The sequence below is a fragment of the Triticum aestivum genome, chromosome 2D, assembly GCF_018294505.1.
Source record: "Triticum aestivum cultivar Chinese Spring chromosome 2D, IWGSC CS RefSeq v2.1, whole genome shotgun sequence".
NCBI classification, from domain to species: domain Eukaryota; kingdom Viridiplantae; phylum Streptophyta; class Magnoliopsida; order Poales; family Poaceae; genus Triticum; species Triticum aestivum.
The window spans coordinates 644,181,060-644,203,675 of record NC_057799.1 but is presented as its reverse complement, the minus strand read 5'-3'; the positions used below and the strand labels follow the sequence as shown (position 1 = coordinate 644,203,675).

Here is a 22,616-nt window from a genome sequence, read left to right as displayed (position 1 = left end):
TGTGCAGCTGTCGTGCAACCCTACGTCGTCCGCACAACAGTTCCGTTCCCAGATTTGTTGGCATGCTTGATACCAGCTCATCTCGAGTAGATAACTAGATTGGGAGCAGTTTATATATAGGCCTTTCACTTGCAACACTTTTCCAAGTGAGATTTGCATCTCATGTTTACCCTCTAAATAAAGCCTTCAGAGATTTGGAGCTTTGCTCTGTAACACTAGCGGCTCAAGCACCTGGTAGTTTAGCCGCGAGTATGTTAGAGTTGTGTCAAATATTATTGTACAAGTTAGGTTACAGTTGGACTTGGAGTCGTATGGTGTGTCGACAGGATATGGAGTCATGTCCAAGTAGGACACTTGTATCCTAGACCTCTCATATATAGCGAGGGTAGACACACGATGTAACTTATGCCAACATAATAGCACAGACGCGCAGGGGGAGCCGGCGGTGCGTGCCGGCGCCCGGGCGGCCGGAGGTGCGTTATTATAGCAGTGTCATGGAGAGGAGCACCCATAGGCTGTAGTTAGGCCCTGGGTATGTAGCCATGATGGTGAACCTCATTAACAAATCTCGGAGCCATGCCTCATGTGATTGCTTGGTCCTCGGTAGATCGAGGGTGCCCTAGGATTTATTCTAACAGAGTAAATGACACTGGCGTCTGGCGATCCTAGAATTTGTCCGATGGGTGCACTTTAGTCACATAACTTGTAAAATGATAAAACCCATCACACAACTTGGGTTGCAGGTGCAAATAGGTCATCATCTTGCTAGGTAAGCCCCTGGCCGGGATTTTTCATAGATGTCATGCGCTGCACATGTGACCTTTTTTAGGCACGAAAATGGCCCTTTTGCCGAAAAAGGGTTTCACCCCCTTGTATCACAAAGCAACCAACACCGATCACATAGCAACTGCATGCTGGGGCGAGTAGCACAGCAAGCCCCAAAAAATAAAGAAAGAAGAAGAAGAAGAAGAAGAAGAAGAAGAAGAAGAAGAAGAAGAAGAAACAAGTGCCAACAACTGCAGCTCAACAAAGCGCGGATGACCAGCCGCCGCTGCACCCTCCTGATTTGCCCTACCATAGTCCAAGGCTCCAATGCGCCGCATGGTGGCTAGGAGTCTAACACGGGACTGAAGACTTGCGCGAGATCGGTGCTAGCCACTGCGATAGAACAGACTTGTCGACCGAAAGAACGACTGTTCCGGAATTAACACTGTTTGGCAAAATCCCGACTTTTATTTTCCAAATTTTGAGTAATTTTTTCAACATACAATTTTGTTCACAGACGCAAACAATATTATGAAAATCAAACAAATTTTGAATTTCCCAAACATTTTTCGAAAACATGAATTTTTTTGAATTTGTCAACAATTCTTTAAACCACGAACAAATTTTCAAATCATGAGAACAAATTTTGATATGGAGAACCATTTTGAAAAATCACAAACAAATTTGGAAGCGCAATCATTTTAAAGCACGAACAATTTTTGAATCTTGAGAACAAATTTTTGAATGAAGAATAATTTTTAAAAATCTTGAAATTATTCGGAAGCGCGCACTTTTTTTGAATATGCGAATAAAAAAAATTGAAATCCCGAACATCTTCTGGACTTCGAAAGTGTTGAACATTTTTTATGAAACGCGAACAATTTTTGAATTTCGAGAACATTGTTTTGGAAACTGAATATATTTTGAAAACATGAAAAAAATTTGAATATTTTTTTCTTTTTATAGCGAAAAATAAAAATTAAAAAGAAATAAAAATAAAAGAACAAGAAAAAAAGAAAAAAGAAACAGAAAAAACTAAAAACTAAAAACGGGAAGAAGAAAACAAAAAGGGAAATGTTTTCAAAACACAGCAATTTTTAAATTTTCTAAAAACAATTGAATAAAGAAAAGTAAAACTTATAGCGAAAGGGAAAAATAGAAGGAGAAGAAAAATAAACAGAAAAGGGAAAAAGGAGAGAAAAGGGGAAAACAAAAACAAAAAAAAACTAGAATAAAAAACAATTCAGGAATCTCAAAACCGTAAAAAACTAAAACCGAGATCGCTGCAACTATTAATGGGCCGGCCATAATGCGTTGCTCGCGCTCTTGAAGCTTATGCGAAACCTCGGCAGCTTGACGCAGCGTGCGCCAAATAGGAAATTCCGAGAGCAACTAATTGGTGAGCGCTTCTTTAGGAGCCTCACAACAATCAGTGCGACTTGACGCGCTTTCAACTACCCACCACGTGTCGCGCATTAGGCGCTCTCTACGGATTTTTTTCACACCCGTTTTCTGCTTTTTAAACGGTTTTTTTCAGTGTTTCTGTTTTTCACCGGTCTTCCGTAGCTTTTGGACAAAAGAAAATTCGGGAAAAAAAATTGCACAAAAAAACGTGTATTTTTTTCTTCCGCAAGAGGCAAGGTTTTGCTTCCAAGAGAGGCCTGTTTTTCCTTTCGCGAGAGGCACGACCATGACTCTCGGAAACAGAAAAAAAACACGTTTTCTTTATTTTTTCATCCGCTAGAGACATGGTTTTGCTTTCGCTAGAGGCACGACCATGCCTCTCGGATACGAAAAAAAACATGTTTTTTTTCTTTCGTGAGAGGCACGGCTTTGTTCTCGCGAGAGGCATGATTTTGCTTTCGCAAGAGGCACGACCGTGCCTCTCAGATACGAAAAAAACATGTTTTTTTCTTTCATGAGAGGCTCGGTGTTGTTCTCGCGAGAGGCATGATTTTGCTTTCATGAGAGGCGCAACCGTGCCTCTCGAAAACAGAAAAAACTGTTTTCAGTTTTTTTTCTTTCACTAGAAGCACGGTTTTGTTTTCGCGAGAGGCATGGTTGTGCTTTTGCGAGAGGCACGACCGTGCCTTTTCGGAAATGAAAAAAAACGAGTTTTTTTCCTTTTGCGAGAGGCATGGTTTTACTTTCGCGAAAGGCTTGGTTGTGATTTCACGAGAGGCACGGTCGTACCTCTTTCGAAAAGGGAAAAAACCGTGCTCCAGTTCTGTTTTTTCATCCAGTTTTTTTCGTCAAAAAAAGTTCATCAAAATCTATCAACATGGGATCTAGTGTTGAAGATCTGGACGCGAGGGACCCAATGATGAAAAACGTTCGGGATCTAGTTTTGAAGATCTCGATGCGAGAAATCCAACGGTGAAAACCGTTCGAGATTTGGATGCACGGTTTAAGATATAAAACGTTTTGTATAAATAGATATATGAAAAAAGGAAAACTAAAAGGTTACGACAAATGGCACACATGCAGCACGTCACTTGTCAAATCTGGGAAGGTGGGAGTGATCTATGCTATAAGTACTCCTTAATTAGTGATTTCGGGAAATTCCGTTTTCGTTTACTCTATTATTTTTGAAGAAACGCACAACCCCATCTACTAGACTCATTTGGGGCGTGTTTGGTTGCCGTGCGCTAGAGTACCCGCATTGCATGCACTTCTCCACCCAACCTGGCTATGCAAATGCAGCCTCAAATGCACCACCTGCATGTTGTTTGGTTTCCTGCATGGCCTCTTGCCTGCATGGGCAGAGCCACACTGCCTGGTGTTTGGTTGCCTGCATGTTAGTGGACAAACCCAAGGCATGGTGTTTGGTTGTATGCAACGCCTGGTGTGTGGTAACCTCTTTGGCCAGTTGGTGAGGTTACCACCACACGTCGGCAGCACACATTATAAGCACAACAGAGTATAAACAGAGAATCAACTAGCATAATTCAGATATAAGCAGTACCACACTCCATAACAGTTGAACGCATAAACCATAAACATGTTCAAAGCAGACTCGATAGTACGCTGGAAAGAGGTGGCCCGACCCTATTCCTTGGCGGCAAAGGCTTTGTCGTGCTTCCCTCACTTGTTGACGACCTCAATGCCATCGTCGTCGAAGATGATGACCTTGAGGGTGTCGGGAGTGAGGAGCTTGAACGTCACCATGTAGCCGATCTTGATCTGATGAACGGCTGCGTAGGTGGCCCAACCCTGATCCAGGGTCGCCCTGCCGTTCATCAGCTTCACCGTCACCTTCCAGGAGCAGCCGGTGTTGTTCCTGAGCTTGAACTCCTTCGGCACCACGACGAAGTGCTTGGTGAAGTCCAGGGGCATGGGGATGCACTCAAGCTTCGGTGCAAGGATGACCTTGCAGAAAGTGAGTTGGGCCATCCTCCTGATGGTAGTGGACGTACTTGCGGTGCTTGTTGCTGGGGGGCTTCTCCATGCCCTCGTCGTCGCCACCCTCAGGCGTCTTCAAGTCTTCCTCGGTGGTGGGCGCCAGCACAACCTCGTCGGGCATTGGGTGAAGGGGCTGCTTGCCCTTGTTGTAAACCTCCGTGCCCATCTCATTGCTCTCCTCGATCTGCAAACAATTCATGGAGTCACGCACAACACAGAGTTCATGGCTAATTGAAGATTTTTTAGTTAAAACGGCATGACTGTCACTCTTCTTCTCCTCTCCATCCCCCATATATTTACTCACCCTGCCCACCACTACTTACCCACCCCCTCTCTTCTCTCACTGTCAACCTTCCTCCTCCCCATCGCCATGAGCTCTAGCTCCAGCTCCAACGCCAACCCCTTCCCTTGCGGTATTGGCTGGAGGGCCTTCTTCCTCGGGGGGACGACTGGTGAGTGGACCAAGTTCGAGAACACCATGGAGGTGTGCTCGAACTTCGCCTCCATGCAGGACATGCAGAAGGAATCTAATGCAGTGCTCATGAAGGCATGTAAAGAAGAGCTGAAGACGCTGATTCCTGACCCAGCGAAGGGCGCGATGGCAGTTGACATCATTCGCTGGGCCATGAATCAGGTCGTCTCCGTCGACGGTAAACAGAGGAAGAAGTGGTGCCAGTACAAGACCTACTGGGCTCCTAATGACCGCCGTGCCGCAGTGTACTGGGAAACGGCTATCGCGCCGCCGGTGGTCATCGGCGTGGAGGCTAAGGAGGAGGAAGAAGAAGCGGTGCAGATGCCAGCGAGGCCGCCGGAGCCAGACCGTCGTTCCTGGCAAATCGACCTCGACTCCACCGAGGACGACGACGACGACCTGCCGGCCCGCACGGCGATGAAGATGAAGATGAAGGCCAGCGGCTCGACCAGCCGCTCCGCACGCTGGTGACGGCTGCCGCGGTCAGCCGGTGTCCGTTGTCCACCCCCTATCCCCCAATCCCCCAATCCCCCTTCTGCATTCCGATCTTGCATGTATGAACTCGTATGAACTGCTATGAACTAGTATGAACTACCCCTATGCTTATCTACATATTCCCCATTCCCTCCACCGTGGATCGAATCTAGCGTGCATGTCGAAGAGAGAGAAGTGCTTACCGCCATTGATGGAGTCCGGTGGTCTTCTTCCTCTGCTCCGATCCACCGCCGCCGGTGGTCTTCTTCCTCTGCTCCGATCCGCCGCCGCCGGTGAGAGTTGGGAGAGTGGGGAAGAGTGGGGAGAGGGAGCTGCGAGGGGCGGTAAGGCTAATAACTGCCGGCGCTTCGGGAAGCAACGCGGCTTCTCGAGCGTGGCCGCGCGCGTGCAGCCCCCGCCGCCCACGTGCACTGCTCGGGCCTAGCCCTGAAGAAACTGCCGATTCGTGCGTTCCAAGTGAGCCAGGCCTAGAGGTTCTTTAGGAAGCGTGCGATGCAGGCCCAATAGTGTATGCGGGCTACCAAACAGGCAGATCACTTCCCGCGCGGGCCTGGTCGAGGCCTATGCAGGCAACCAAACACGCCCTTGTTGTTCGCAAGGCCCAGTCATCCTTCTGGCCGTCGTCATCCGTCGCCACCAAAAAAAAGTTGCTACGAGTGCGGTGCAGAGGCCGCCGGGAAGCGACACCGAGGGAAAGGAGGACAGAAGGACCCGCGACGGCGGCGGCGGATCTATGTCCTCCCTCTTGCACCTTGTCTCGGCTTAATTTATAAGCGGAGGCATCACGGGGCTGCTGCCGCTCGACTCCCTCGACCGCCTCATGTCGATGCAGCCACCGAGCTTCGATCCCTTCCTCGTCCTCGCCGCTGGGAGACGGGCTTGAGGTTAGGATCGTTTTTGTGATAGTCTGAAGTCTGAACATATTTGGGTTCTCAACACCTGAACCTCTGTCGAAATCGATTTTCAGTTACTGAAATCATAAAACCGCGCAGTTGTGAAACAGAGCGGCATTCAGGGCTAAAACTTGCAGAGCTACGCCATAAGATGTGGTTTCTAAATGGTAATGGAATACTTATGTTACAAGTAGGAAGAATATGCTAAATAGAAAGAATATGCATGACCCCTCCGGTTTTAGTCATACTAATTGAACAACGTGATTTGGAATCATGTGTGGAGAAAGAAGAGTCAATTACACCAGTGGTGTCACAACTTGGCACGAAAAATCAGTTTAGTGCTAAAACTTGCGGCATAGATTGAACTGATGCCACAACTTGTCTTTGATCGTGCATATGCGGTGCAAATCACATTTCTATATGAAAAGGATGCTGATTAGAAACGCCAATGTGGCATGGGGCCTCCTGTCAGCAACTGGACGTCAAAGTGAACGTGTGGTCTGTGGCCTGCTATTTTGTACAGAAAAACCTCAGAATTTTCCTCACAAAAAAGACTATGCCACGGTTGCAAGGGTCCACTTGTCAGCGTCCCATAAATAATTGAAAAAAATGATGTGCGCAGGGACTTGAGCCGACTCGAACCGCTGACCTACAGCTAGAGGCAGCGCAAGGCCAACCACCAGTCAGTTGAGATTTAAAAATAATAATTGGATGCTGCTTCGATATGTTCTACTAAGTGTGCTGCGGCCCCTACAATCCATTTTGCGTGTTTTTTTTCCCAGAAAATTATAGAATATATGTAAATTATAATGTTGTGTTATACATAAATGAAATAAACTGAATTATAAAATAATCACATACTTATTTAGCATTTGTACATATAATAATTTATGAATTACAAAACTGTTCATCTAATAATTTGCATATTGAATAAAACTTATATTCAATAAATACTTATATAAGTTTAAAATTGTACACAGATTAATAAAATATTAATGTAAAATATAGAAGTATTCAGCCTTTAAGTAAGTATTTATGTTTTTGTATATTTTAATAAATGCTTATATAAGTTTAAGAAAGTTCATATTTTAGACAAATATTCATGTAGTGTATAAAGTGTTCCTGCTTTAAGAAAGTTTTTAATTTACTATATATTTTCATAAATTCCTAAATAAATTTTAAAGTATTCACAGTTTTAACAAAATATTCATGTGGTATATAAAAGTGTTCATGCTTTAAAAAAACATATATTCATATAATGTAAAAATAGTTGGTTGGGATTAGAAGCAGCGACATGTCGTTATCATGTGCGAGTGGGTGACACACCACCTAGCAGTGTTACTTTTTAGAAGGAAATTATAAAATATATATGTACATTATATTTTTATTTTTTAAATAATAATAAATATGTAGTATATTAAAGTGTTAAAGATTTTAAATAAATAAATATGTAGTATATGTAGTATATTTTTATTTTTTAAATAATAATAAATGTTAAATATTTTAATAAATAAATATGTAGTATATTAAAGTGTTCACTGTTATTTTTAAGTTTATTTTATTTTAAAACACGGTTACAGTTTCCATGTTTTATTTTACAGAAATAACAGTGCAAAAAGGGGTGCTCGGACTCCAGCCCAATTAAGTCAGAATGCATGGTTATATGTGTTTCGTATCCTTAATCACAAGGAACGTTGTTGTCTGGTGTATTGGTTTTGGCCGGGGCTGCAACAATTTTTGCACAATACTATGGGTTGCTGATAGAAGGACTATACGTGCCTCCATCTGTAAGAAAAATATGGGTTGCTGCCAAGGGCTTTCTATGAGGAAAAAAATCCTGAGTTTTTTTTCCGCAAAATAGCAGGCACACATCGTCCAGTTGAATGTATGCCGCAAGTCTATGAGAAAAATATGGGTTGCTGCCAAGGGCTTTCTATGAGAATGTATGCCATGTTGGCGCACCTAATCAGCATTGTGTTCGTATAGAAGCGTGATTTGTACCGTATATGCACGCCAAAGTCAAGTTGTGGCACCAGTTCAATGTATGCCACAAGTTTTAGCACTAAGCTGACTTTTCACGCTAAGTTGTGGCACCAGTGATGTAATTGACTCGAGAAAGAAATTCCGGCCAAAGAGATGTCATCGTTGGGTGGACATTATCGCTGTGGAAAATTATTTGCCCCTGGAGGAACGTTAGCAAGCAGATATGTGGCTGCCCTTTCCTGATGCGTGCTGCCTACAGCCACCAAGCAAATTAAAGACATACTTGTCTCACTTGAGTTTAAATCAAGGTCTTGCGTCTAGGTAGAACCAAAAGAAGATATATTTGACGTTTCGAAAAAAAAACAAAGATATAGTTTTCTCACTTGAGGTTAGGCATGGCGATGTCCCCGTACCGGTGACCGAGGGGCAGGTGCCGTGGCAGGAACCAGTCATGGTTAATTTTCTTTTTAAACGACAACAGGAGAGCTGCTATATTCATTGTGAAGAAGAAGATGGTACAAGGACCCAAACTGCTTGGTTTATTAAAAGGAAAACCAGGCAAAAACCTGCACAGCGCCTAGCTAGGCTAGGCATAAAGCATACAAAACATACAACATGCTGGAAGGCCACACTCCACAACACACCCGGTCGAGCACTCGAGCGCCTGCGCTGCTACCAGAGTACACACCGAAAACCATTGTATCAATCTGAGCTGCCACAAGCATATCCACGAAGCTCGACGACATCAAAGAGGAACGCTATGTCGATAGAGCAAACATATGCCACTTCAATCCCATGAGGTTAGCGGACATAGCTCGCCTGGCGCACCTTGCATGTGGCGGGTGCTTCTGTTGCTCACACGAAGATGTCGTGCAAGCCGCCGTCAACCACCTCCACGACCGCTGAGTCCCTCTGACCGAGTCCAACTCCAAGACGATGCCTCAGGAGGAAATACGACGCCGAGCTAAGGCAGAAGCGACTTCATCGTCCGATCCGGGAATCCGGATCTAGGGTTTCCCCTGGAGCAAGATGGGAAGGAAGGTGAGTGTTGCAGCATCGATGCCTCTAGCAAGGAAACGGTGCCCGTGAGCGCCGCAATCGACAACTCCGACCACTGTCAGAGTACGGCTTTCGCCGGCAACATCACCCGCCAAAACCCATGACCTGGTCAGCCCATCCGGCCAACCACCTTCACGACGCGCTAGCACAGCGCCACACCCCGCCCCTGCGCAGAACGGACACGCAACAGGGGCCCTCCACTTCAGACCGCAAAAGCCCGTCTCGGCCCTGCCTCTGCAGATCTGGCACATCCGGCAAGCCGGAGCACCCTCACACGCCGAACAGCACCCAAACTCATCCGAGAACGAGCAGATCCTGCCGGCCCACCACTCCCGCGAGCTCCCGCCATGGCCACCGCGTCCCAAGGCCGCCGGGCATCCACCCCAGCAGATCGGCCCAAGGGTGCAGATATTCTTCACCTGAGCTAATCTTACGATAGTTTCAAAAGTAAATTACATTTGGTATACAAACAATTGCATTCATATTGATTCAATACGCAAATTTGGCATAAGAAAACAAAAATATAGGTCATAAGACCAGCGGGGCAAGGTGCTTTGGCGAGGTGAGCGGCATGCGCAAGCACCAGCGGCGAGGCCTGCTTGATGTGGTCATGCCCACCAAGTGCATCACAGGGCCAAGTGTATAAATGGAATAGATCGTAGAGCAGTCACAATGATGTTCTGGCCGTTCTGTCGAGTCTTTGGTTCTTGCACACGTCGCGCTCCTTACCACGGCACCTTGCCGCCGGTGATTGGACGGTCCGAGAGGACCGGCCAATCACCGTCGGGGAGGTGTTGTGGCAAGGTGGGTGCATCCTGCGTGCTCTGGGCATCCCCGCACGCGCCATGGGTGCTGTGGCCGTGCCCCCTGAGTGCGCTGAGGTCCAAGTCTTTGGTAGATTAGAGTTTGGATCGTCACATCTGAACTCATGCGCTTATCTGTTCTTGTTGTCTGTTTATTATTCGGAGTTGTTCTTGGCTATTCTTTGTTATGCATTGCAGCAGCACTAAAACCCTCTTCTTATTTCGTTTTTTTCGTTGGCGACATCCCAGGACTTCATCCACTCCCTCCACAGCCAAGTCCAGAACATGGACATGACTTCGTACACCCAGAACTCCGTCTTGACGGAGATCTATAAAAATGGTTTGTGAGGTTGAGGAGCCACAATTTGAACATGTTTATACTAAACATTTATGCTTATTTTAAACTCATTTTTATCATATCACATTCAGAGCTAATATAGTTTTAATAACTTATGACAACATGAAGTGATAAATTTGTTAAATATTAATAACAAACTCATGTTACATTTGTAATGTTCGTCGTTTAAAATATGCATCCACTGTGCACAATCTAATCGTGTTTGTAATATAAGTGACATTAGATAGTTTTGACACATTACACCTTAAAGATTTAAATCCAATCCCATATATGAGAGAAAATAAGAACAAAAAATACAGTCTTGAATGTTTTCATTGATTCATTGGTGATACTTGCAAAAATAGAGTTTATACATTTTTGGTATGAATTTATGGTCTTGAAAATATCCTGATAGTGATGTCTTGATTATGATTAGGCTTCTTGAATAGTATATTCTAGAATAAGAATTTTTAATAAAATCAACAGGACTGTCCTTTCCTAGGTAATTTTTGCCATTATGGCACCCACCTATCAAAGGATAAATCCAAAAATGGTTTGTGAGGTTGAGGAGCCACAATTTGAACATGTTTATACTAAACCTTTATGCTTATTTTTAACTCATTTTTATCATATCACATTGAGAGCTAATATAGTTTTAATAACTTATGACAACATGATGTGATAACGTTGTTAAATATTAATAACAAACTCATGTTACATTTGTAATGTTCGTCGTTTAAAATATGCATCCACTGTGCACAATCTAATCGTGTTTGTAATATAATTGACATTAGATAGTTTTGACACATTTCACCTTAAAGATTTAAATCCAATCCCATATATGAGAGAAAATAAGAACAAAAAATACAGTCTTGAATGTTTTCATGGATTCATTGGTGATACTTGCATAAATAGAGTTCATACATTTTTGGTATGAATTTATGGTCCCGAAAATATCCTGATAGTGATGTCTAGATTGTGATTAGGCTTCGTGAATAGAAAATTCTAGAATAAGAATCTTTAATAAAAACAACAGGACTGTCCTTTCCTCGGTAATTTTTTCCATTATGGCACCTACCCATCAAAGGATAAATCCAAAAATACAAATGAGAGGTAAAACTTCTTTTTTTAGGGATTTTATTAAAAAAGGTTTATCCAACCGTTCCGACTTTGTATAAAATATATATAATCGAAAGAATTAAAGTTGTCTTCTAGGCAAACAAGTTTCTTAGGGGTTCTGTCACTATTATTTCATAGACAATATGGTTAATTACATGACTGATACTTTGAGGAGCTTACGACTATAACAACATTCTGAGGGTACCTACAATTGCAGGATGCCTCCATTGACCAGTGGAGTACTATCATGCGAAAAACCCTAGAAGAAAAAACATCTTACTGCCATTACGGCCACTGCCTCACGAAAGCTTAAGATAGAACAAGAGACCTTACACACCGTACAACAAGATTCACATGACTAACACTAGTAGAAAACAGGGCTTTGGTTGGGGTCTAGCCAGCCCATTTGTCCCGGTTTAGTCACGAACCGGGACCCATGGGGGGCATACGTCCCGGTTCATGCGCCCAGGGGGCCAGCCGGGCCTCGTGGGGCATTTGTCCCGGTTCGTCTAGACCCTTCTGTCCCGGTTCGAGGGCCCGATGCCCAGAACTTTTTTGCGTGCACGCATTCCACCATGGCTTGGAACATGGTTTCTTCAGTACGACAATAGAGTTTGCAAATATTCCCTACGCCCCAAAATAACTGTAGCTGACTTAGTACGACACATTAGGTAACTTCCACAAACTCGAAATTTCTAACTTGTGTAATGATGCACGGAGTAGTCTACAGAGTACTCTGCCTTCAACCTCGAATTGTGTTCAAAGAGACAAGCTTGTTGTAATATGGTATACTAGTATGGGCCACAGATCGGACCTTGGTTCCTGTAATATACTACAGCCCAGGCCCCAATCCCTCTCTCTCGCTCTCTCGCTTTCTAGAAAGTATGAAAACACTTTGTTTTAATAATGCATGCTACATTTCTGATACCAAGACTATCTGCTAGTTTTTTTAATATCTGACTTTGATCCAAAACTGCCTAATTCATATAGAAGTGGAGGTGATGTCGCATAATCACTCAGATGTCGATCTGTTTAGAATGAGAAATCTTGACACATCTAAAATGCCCCTTCTTTATCCATGTAAGTTTAATGGGTTATTTCCTGAATTAAATACCACTGCTCCAGTTGTGCCCATCCAACGCTAACAGCCAGTCAGCCACTGGCTTGCTTCACCCCATTTTGTCTTATAAGAACTTTATGGTTTATATCGACAGCATTTTGTTACAGATTGCTTTCATCATATTACTTTTGTATTGAATCTCTTCAATTGTCACACCTAATAATAATTAATAAAGTGGTCGTATGCATCGCCCAGATGCAGAGGCCGGGGGTCATCCTCCTTTTCTAAAAAAAAGACATGCAAATTAATTGTGTGTTACAATATACAATACAGTACTACAAGTCTGGTCGTTACCTTTTCTTCTTGTTTTCTTTGTCTCTTTATGTTTTCCATATATACTCACCTATTGTTGCACATTTGTTTACTCTGCCATTGGGTTTCAACCAAAATTACCTTGAAATTGTTTTCTGATAGTAATCAGGCTCTTTATTGCTCAATATCCGGATTACACCTTTGATTGAATAACTTCAATCAGGAAAGAAATTCATGACTTACATCATATCAAGAAGCAGAAACAATGCTAAGAGCTTCTTTGTTACTCACTGTAAAGTAATACAAGAGCGTTTAGATCATTATTTTAGTGATGTAAACGCTCTAATATTTCTTTACAAAGGGTGTACACAAGTGTGGAGCAAATTTTGCCTCACGGTTAATATGAAGAAGCTTGAAACCCTGAAAGGATCAGCTCAAAATTTTCAGTTCGTTCAGAATGTGGACCTTCCTTCTGATGGAGGACCCCTGCCCTGCTAGTATGCCACAGGAAGAGTAAGGCGGAGCAATCAGTTTGAACAATGGCTTGGTGAACATTTCTGTTGACAGCTGCTTCTATTTCCCTCTCTGGCAGTCAAGAGTTCGTTGATAAATGTATCCACCACTAGCAGCTGCCTGATACAGCCTTCCTCCATAAGACCCTGACACTTTCTCGCCAGACATAAACGGACCCAGCAGTTCGGTTTGCAACATCAAGAGAACCATCAATGTTAATAATCGTCCAGGCTTGGGGAGAAGGCATCCAGCGTGCCGTCCGGTCTACAGAACTTGATGCCGAAATAGGGAGCTCAAGATTGCACACCAGTTCATCCACAAGCAGTAAAGATCTCATATGTTCATACTCCTCTCCATGCACAAATCTATTTCTGCTTAACAAATGCGCCAGAGTAGTGTGATCATATAAGCCTTATCATCTTTGGACACTGCATCGTCCATAGTAAAATCACTAGCCCAAGTGACTGGATGCAGCCTTGGCAACTTGAGCCCTCTCTCTGTTCCAGCACCGATGCCCAGATTTTTTTCGCATGCTCGCATCCACCATGGAACGTGGTTTCTTCACTATGACAATAGAGTTTGCAAATAGCAGACTCCATCACATGGATGGCACCCCACTAGTTAACTGTAACATGGCAGAAATCCTGTAAGTACTCTCCTCCAGAAAACTCGAAATTTCTTACTTGTGTAATGATGCACGGAGTAGTCTACAGAGTACTCTGCCTTAAACCTCGAATTGTGTTCAAAGAGACAAGGTTGTTGTATTATATAGTACTAGTATGAGCCTCATATTGGACCTTGGGTTCTGTAGTATACTACAGCCCAAGCCCCAATCTCTCTCTCTCTCTCTCTCTCTCTCTCTCTCTCTCTCTCTCTCTCTCTCTCTCGCTCGCTCGCTCGCGCGCGTGCGCACGTGCACACACACACACATACTTTCTATAAAGCATGAAAACACTTCTTTTTAATAATGTCTGTTGTATTTTTCTGATACCAAGACTGTCTGCCACATTATTTCATCTCCAATTTTGATGCAAAACTTCCTAACTCATACAAAATCGGAGGTGATGTGGCATAATCACTCAGTTGTCAATCTGTTTACCAATGTAAATATTAGAATATGAAATCGTGGCACATCTAAGATCGGAAAATGCTCCTTTTGTATCTTAATTCTGTAAAATAGGAGAGACTCTCTTTCTATTATGATTTACTCGACCATTTTCGGGTAAAAATAGGGTTAGAATTTAAAAATGTGTGAGCGCTTGAAACGAAGGCTGGGGGTATTCTTTTTATGAATGTGTAGACTGCACTTTGACAGCAGACACGTTAGAAACAGACAAACCAGTCAGATTCCCGCATACTTTAACTCCTCGTATGAGGACGGCTGATTCAGATCTGAGCTTCATCTTGCTTTCACAGTGCTCATCTGTTGACTCCGAGCTCACACGCAGGCTTCTGAGGATGCTCTAGGTAATCACCATCTCCCCCTTGAGAAAAAATTCTCCTGATACTGTAAATTGGGTGCTTTTGCATATGCTCTTCTCACATGATCTGTAGCTTGTTAACTTAAGAAACTGCTGTGGCTGCTGCTTCTTAATCATGTTTAGGATGCTGTTAAGTTCCAGCATGATATGTAATTGTTGTTAGGCTGTCATGTGAGGACTATCTTGAAATCATTGCTTTCTCAACCTATTCATTTACCACTCATATTTTTCTTTCTTTCAGATTGATGTATATCTTCTCTGAAACTGAAGACCAAGCTCCATAATTTCCCCATCAGCTTTTCGAAAAGTTTATTTCCCCATCAGTACGCTCACTGCTTCACTCTCCAACTCTCTCTCTCTCAATTCAAGACAGGTCTCCATCCCCACTTCTTTCTCCTTTCATTGAGGTCTGTCTGTTTGACTTCATTCTGAATTTCTACCGAAGTTTTGACTTCATGCTCCTGACTAATCATGTCGCCGTTCTTTAGGCAATGTAGTGCAAGACGAAGTTCTTCATCAACGCAGCAGATCGCCACCACCGTCTTCCCTCTGTTACGTCCGCAAACACCAGCGGCTGGCTGAGAGGCTGAGCTATAGCGCAGGTCGGGCATGGCCGAGGCGGTGATTGGAGCGATGGGCACCCTCCTGCCCAAGATGGCCGACCTAATCACCAAGGAGTACAACCTTCAGAGGGGTGTCAGGGGCGAGATCATGTTCCTCAAAGCCGAGATGGAGAGCATGGAGACCTCTCTCCTCAGGATTTCTGAGGCTCCAATCGACCAGCCACCGGACATCCAAGTCAAGATTTGGGCCAAGGCTGTGAGGGACTTGTCATATGGCCCGGAAGATAGCATCGACAAGTTCATGGTGCGCATCGAAACCGATGGCCGACCAGATAAGTCCCATAGCTTCAGGAATTTCATTGATAAGAGCCTCAGCCTGTTGACCAAGGGCAACATTCGCCACAAGATCGGCATCGATATCAAAGACATCAAGAGCCGCATCAAGGAGGTCAGTGACCGGCGTGATAAGTACAAGGTTGACAATGTGGCTGCTGCCAAGCCCGTCGGTCCAGCTATTGACACCCTTCGCCTAGCAGCCTTGTATAGAAAGGCCACGGAGCTCGTTGGCACTGACGAGAAGAGCGTTGAGGTAATCAAGATGCTGACGGAGGGAGATGAGGTTTCGGAGAAATGTCTAAAGGTGGTCTATATTGTTGGATTTGGTGGATTGGGCAAGACAACCCTTGCCAATGCAGTGTATAAGAAGCTCAGAGTGCAAATCAGTATTCAAAAGCAAAAGTTGCAATTTGATTGTGCGGCCTTTGTTTCCGTGTCTCTTAATCCTAATATCAAGCAGATTTTCAAGAGCATGCTCCATCAACTTGACAAGTAGATGTACCAGAACATTAATGAAGCATCATGGGGCGAGCAACAACTCATCAGTGAGATAAGAACATTCCTTGAAAACAAGAGGTACGTTTGTGAATATGTGTTCCTCAATGTTCCGTATATGGATGCCAGAAGGAAATTACAATAGTGCAGACCTCTCAAGTTTTTATTTTCTTTGCCATTTAAGTTGGTAAGCTTTGGGAATCAGCATAGCTCAAATGGTTGGGGAGTGGATGTACAAACCCAACACCTGAGTTCAAATCCTCACGGAGGTGAATTTAGGTTCCTATTTGTTCTTGAGGACCATGCTTTCCTTGTACTCATGCATTTATCCTTGATGACTAGGCTTGGTGTGTAACCAAGATTTAAAAATCTTAGTACTCATGCTTAAAAAGGCTGTACGCATCGTCCCTAGTTGGTGTAGAGTCCGGCGAAGTAAAATTATCTCCCAGTTTTAATTTGTCGAAGAAAAGTTGGTAGACTTTATTACACAGCTCAATTCTGCCCAATTAAATGCGCCACTGGTCCATGAACTCAAACTGATTGCACATTTTAGGCCAAATCAACGAGTTTGCGGACTAAATCCGATCACTTCTTGAGTTGTTGGCCTAAAGTGTGCAATCAATTTGAGTTCGTAGACTAGTGGTGCATTTCACTCCAACTCTTATGTAATATATGTATTTCGATATCAATTGAAGGTACTTGATAGTTATTGATGACATATGGGATAAATCCGTCTGGGAAAATATCAAGTATGCATTGATTGAGAATGGATACGGAAGTAGAGTAATCACAACAACTCGGGTTCTTTATGTTTCCCTGCAAGCTGGTGGTGTATATCGGCTGAAACCTCTTTCTGTTGTCGTCTCAAGAAAGTTGTTCTATCAAAGAATATATGAGATGGAGAACAAGTCACCACCTAATCAATTGGTTGAAGTATCTGAGAGAATTTTAAAAAGATGTGGGGGAGTTTCGCTAGCTATCCTTGCGATAGGCAGCTTGCTGTCTAGTGAAAAGGGAACAACACATACACATGAGTATTGGTCCAAGGTGTACAAATCCATCAGTTTGGGGCTAGACAATAATCATGATGATGTGAAGAACATGAGGAGAATATTATCTGTAAGTTACTCTGGCCTACCTCCACACCTAAAGACTTTCTTACTGCATCTTGGTTTGTATCCAGAGGATTATGAGATTGAAGCAGAACAACTGATTTGGAAATGGGTTGGTGAAGGTTTTGTGAAAAAAGAACAAGGGAGGAGCTGATATGAAGTAGGAGAGGATTACTTGAAGGAGCTAGTTAATATAAACTTGGTCCAGCCTTCATATTTAAATAGCCTTCGTCGTGTGCATGATATGGTTCGTGACTTCATCACTTATTTGTCACATGAGGAGAATTTTCTAACAACACCAGATTGTCAGCAGTTAGAGTATCTACCAAGTAAGATACGCCGATTGTCCTTGCAGACCAGGAATGAAGAAGTTGGTAACCAGCTGGCAACCGTGAGCTTGTCCCACGTGAGGTCACTTACTGTGTTTACTCCAGCTTTTAGTTTGCTGCCAGGACTCTTGTGTTTCCCAGTCCTGCGTGTATTAGATTTAGCTGAATGTGAAGTGTATAATACCCACTGGAATGATATATGCAATTTGTTTCACTTGAGATATTTGAATTTAAGGGGTACATCTATCACTAATATCCCGAAAGAGATCGGGAATCTACAATCTCTGCAAATGCTGGACATAAGGTCTAGCAAACTAGAAGAAGAGCTGTCGTCAACCTTTCCTCAACTAACACAATTGTTGTTAATCCACATGCTTAATAGCATCACTTATGCAGTGCCAAGATGGATGTGCTCCATGTATTACCTGTTCTTCCTAAGTATCACACTGAAAACATTAGGAGAGGAGGACCTTCAAGTTCTCGGGAGCATATATAGTGTCTCTCTCTGAACTGGTCATAGAAGTGGAGAAACCTACACAAGGCAGAGAAAACGGTTGACCACTGGCATTGCTTATCCATTTTTATGTCTAAAGATGTTCAGTGTCAAGAGTGACACCATGGAGTTGAGGTTTGGACGAGGAGCCATGCAAAGTCTCCAAACCCTCAAATTAGATTTTCAGGATGTGGAGGACACATTATTCCAGTTTGGTGATTTTGCATTGGGTTTAGAGAACCTTCCGTCGCTTGAGGATGTTTGTGTTACATTCAGTGAAGATACAAGCGAGAAGATTAGTAGTGTGGAAAATGCATTGAGGAAAGATATAGATATGAATCAAAACAAGCCTAGACTGAGAGTTACAGATATGGGACTCCCCATGGTAAGTACCATAATTCACACTGTCAAACAGTATATAGTTGCATAATGATTTGAAATATTGCAGAAAGACAAATAGTGCAATAGAAATATGATATGCATATGAATGATCTAATAACATCCTAATTTAGGGAAAATTGGGTTACAAACCTACCCCCCTTAAGATGAATCTCGCCCTCGAGATTCGGGCTAGCTAGCAAATAGGTGTGGGTGATCCTGCTTGAGATCTTCCTCTCATTCCCAGGTAGCTTCATCCTCTGTATGATGATCCCACTGAACCTTGCATAACTTAATTGTCTTGGTGCGATCAACTCTCTCTGTTGTCTCCAGAATCTGAATAGGCTTCTCCTCATATGTCAAATCACTCTCCAACTGAATTGCCTCAAGTGGCACCGTGTCCCTCAACGGAACATCCATCATCTCTGCATGGCACTTCTTCAACTGAGATATATGAAACACATCTTGAACTCCTGACAAGGATTCTGGCAACTCCAGCTGATAAGCTACCTCTCCTCTATGCTCCAAGATCTTGTAAGGTCCCACAAAACGTGGTGCTAACTTACCCTTGATTCCAAACCTCTTAGTTCCACGAAGTGGTGAAACTCGAAGATATGCACGGTCTCCTACCTCATATGTCACCTCCTTACGTTTTGCATCTGCATAAATCTTTTGTCTGGACTACGCTATCTTCAGTCTATCACGAATCAACTTAACCTTCTCCTCAGCATCTCTGATCAAGTCTGGTCCAAAGAATTGACCCTCTCCAGCCTCATCCCACATCAACGGTGTCCTGCACTTTCTGCCATACAATACCTCAAACGGCGCCATCTTCAGACTAGCCTGATAACTGTTATTATATGAGAACTCTGCATAAGGTAAATTAACATCCCAACTAGACCCGTAGTCCAAAGCACAAGCTCTCAACATATCCTCCAAAATCTGATTTACCCTCTGTGTCTGCCCATCTGTCTGTGGATGGAAAGCTGTACTGAACTCCAGCCTGGTGCCCAAGGATTCATGCAACTAACGCCAAAATTTGGATGTGAACTGAGTACCTCTATCAGACACTACCTTCCATGGACCTCCATGCAGACAAACAATTTTAGACATATAAATCTTTGCTAGCTGAGCACTGGTACAAGTTCTCTTTACTGGGATGAAGTGAGCGACTTTAGTCAAACTATCAACAACTACCCAAATAGAATCATAACCTGACCGAGTCCTAGGAAGACCTGTAATGAAGTCCATACCAATCTCATCCCACTTCCAATAAGGTATAGGCAATGGTTGTAACAAACCTGCTGGTCTATGATGTTCTGCTTTAACTCTTTGGCACACATCACATGTTGCAATATATCCAGCAATTTCCCTCTTCAGGCTAGGCCACCAAATTTTTTCCCTCAAATCCAAATACATCTTAGTATTACCTGGGTGAATAGAATATGGTGAATCATGCGCCTCCTGAGGAATCAACTTCCTGATATCTGCATCTTGAGGTACACAAATATGCTTCTCAAACCATATGGCTCCATGTTCATCCTCATGGAAACCTTCTGCCTTACCTTTAACCATGTTCTCTTTTATCTCAGCAATCTCCTTATCACCCTTTTGAGCTTCTCTGATCCTGTCAAGCAAAGTAGGCTTTACCTCAAGTGTTGCTAAATATCCCTTAGGAACCATCTCCAACCTGAGATTCCTGAACTGCTCACATAACTCCGGTGGCATATTATCAATATTAATTTCATTAGCATGGCTCCTATGACTCAACGCATCAGCAACAACATTAGCCTTACCAGGATGATACTTCACATTCAAATGATAATCCTTAATAAGCTCCAACCATCTCCTCTGCCCGAGGTTCAAATCCTTCTGAGTAAAAATATACTTCAAGCTCTTATGATCAGTAAATATATCACAATGATTACCAATAAGATATGGCCTCCAAGTTTTCAAGGCATGCACAACTAAGGCTAACTCCAAATCATGTGTAGGATAATTATGCTGATGATTCTTAAGCTTACGTGAAGCATATGAAACAACTTTACCTTCCTGCGTCAAAACACTCCCGAGTCCTTGACGAGAAGCATCACAATATACCTGGAAGTCCTTATGTATGTCTGGCAGAGTTAAAACTGGTGCCGTAACCAAACGCTGCTTCAATTCCTCAAAGCTGGCTTCACATTCATCAGTCCAAACAAACTTCTTCTCCTTCTTCAACAATTTAGTCATAGGCTTTGCAATTTTGGAGAAGTTCTCAATAAACCTCCTGTAACAACCTGCAAGGCCCAAAAAGCTGCGAATCTCTCCAACTGTCGTGGGTGTCTCCCACTCCGTAACTACAGCAACCTTAGATGGATCAACTGCAACTCCATTACCTGACACAACATGTCCAAGGAATGCTACCTCATCCAGCCAAAACTCACATTTGTTGAACTTGGCATACAATTGATGTTCCCTCAATTTCTCCAATACCAAACGCAGATGCACCTCATGCTCTTGCTTATTCTTGGAGAACACCAATATATCATCAATGAAAACAACCACAAATTTATCCAAGAACTTCATAAACACCTTGTTCATCATATTCATGAAGTATGCAGGAGCGTTAGTCAATCAAATGACATAACAGTATATTCATACAACCCATACCTTGTAGTAAAAGTAGTCTTTGGAATATCTTGCTCACGAATCTTCAATTGATGATAACCAGAACGAAGGTTAATCTTAGAAAACACAGTAGCTCCCTCCAACTAGTCAAACAGATCATTTATCATAGGCAAATGATATTTATTCTTAATGGTTACCTCATTCATTTATCATACGGAAAATTGGGATGTTACAGTCTATCATGTGACGACTATCTTGAAATCACTGCTTTCTCAACCTATTCATTTACCAATCATATTTTCTTTCTTTCAGATTGCTGTATATCTGCTACTATGTAAGTAAAGACCAAGCTTCTGGTTCCCCATAATTTCCCCATCAGCTTTTCGACAAAATAATTTCCCCATCAGTATGCTCACTACTTCACTCTCCTACTCTCTCTTAATTCAAGACATGTCTCCATCCCTGACTCTTTCTCATTTCATCGAGGTTTGTCTTTTTGACATCATTCTGAATTTCTACCGAAGTTTTGACTTCATGTTGCTGACTAATCATGTTACGCGTTTTTAGGCAATGCCACTACAGGAATCTGCTACTTTGCCATCTGCCACGGCGGACGGCAAAGGCATGGTTGGCGGACGGCAAAGACCTTTGCTGTCAGCCGCAGACGGCAAAAGGTGACGGCAAAGTAGGGGACGGCAAAGAGCTGCGTTGTCGTCTGCTTCGGGCAGTTGACGGCAAAGGGTCCTTTGCCATCAGCAGCGGACGGCAAAGAAGATGGACGGCAATAAATGCGCTGGTACTCCGTTAGGTGGTTAACGGTAGGCCTTTGCCGTCCGCTGCGGACGGCAAAGCCTTTGCCGTCAGCCACTGTAGGCAAACTGACCAAATTGGTCAGCCTCCAGGGAGCACAGTTGCCTGCCACGTGGCCTCTTTGCCGTCCGCTACTGATGGCAAAGAGCCCTTTGCCGTCGGTGGCAGACGGCAAAGAGCCTGCATATTGGCTCTTCTTTCTGTTTTTTTAATCCAACAATTTTCACAGCAAATGTATATGACATATATAGATATATTTCGCAGGGCTAATACACAGCAATCATATCACATATCCAGCACATAAGTTTTCATCCATTCATACATAAGCAAGTTCCATCAAGTTCCATCCATACACATTGTTCCATCCATATGCATAGTACAATACAAAGTTTCAGAAAGATAGCAAGTTCCATCATAGCAAGATAGATACAATGCAAAGTTTCATGAAAGAAAAAGCAAGCACTCCATCATAGCAAGGTAGCTTCCATGAAGTGAATGAAATCTGCAAAATGGCAAATAAGAAAGTTAGAAATAGGTGACTAGAAGAAGAAGACTAGAATAAGAAGTATATGTCATTTATGAGCTAACTTAGGTGAAATGGATCATATATGAGCTAACTAAGTTGAAATGGGTAGTTTATGAGCTAACTTAGTTGAAATGGATCATTTATGAGCTAACTTAGTTGAAATGGGTCATTTATGAGCTAACTAAGGTGAATGGCATCGTTTTTGAGCTAAGTAAGGTGAAATGGATCGTTTTTTACCTAACTTAGGTGAAATGGATCAGTTATGAGCTA

At 43.1% G+C, this 22,616-nt stretch overlaps 1 protein-coding gene across 1 annotated transcript; it reads left to right on the top strand.

Moving 5' to 3' along the window:
* The first annotated feature begins 15,303 nt into the window (after positions 1–15,303).
* LOC123056146 (uncharacterized) lies at positions 15,304–18,482 on the top strand. The gene is made up of 7 exons (XM_044479863.1): positions 15,304–15,390; positions 15,478–15,846; positions 16,090–16,169; positions 16,784–17,207; positions 17,556–17,833; positions 18,050–18,407; positions 18,471–18,482. The coding sequence occupies exons 1-7, from the start codon at positions 15,304–15,306 to the stop codon at positions 18,480–18,482; spliced, it is 1,608 nt and encodes a 535-aa protein (XP_044335798.1).
* Positions 18,483–22,616: the final 4,134 nt, after the last annotated feature.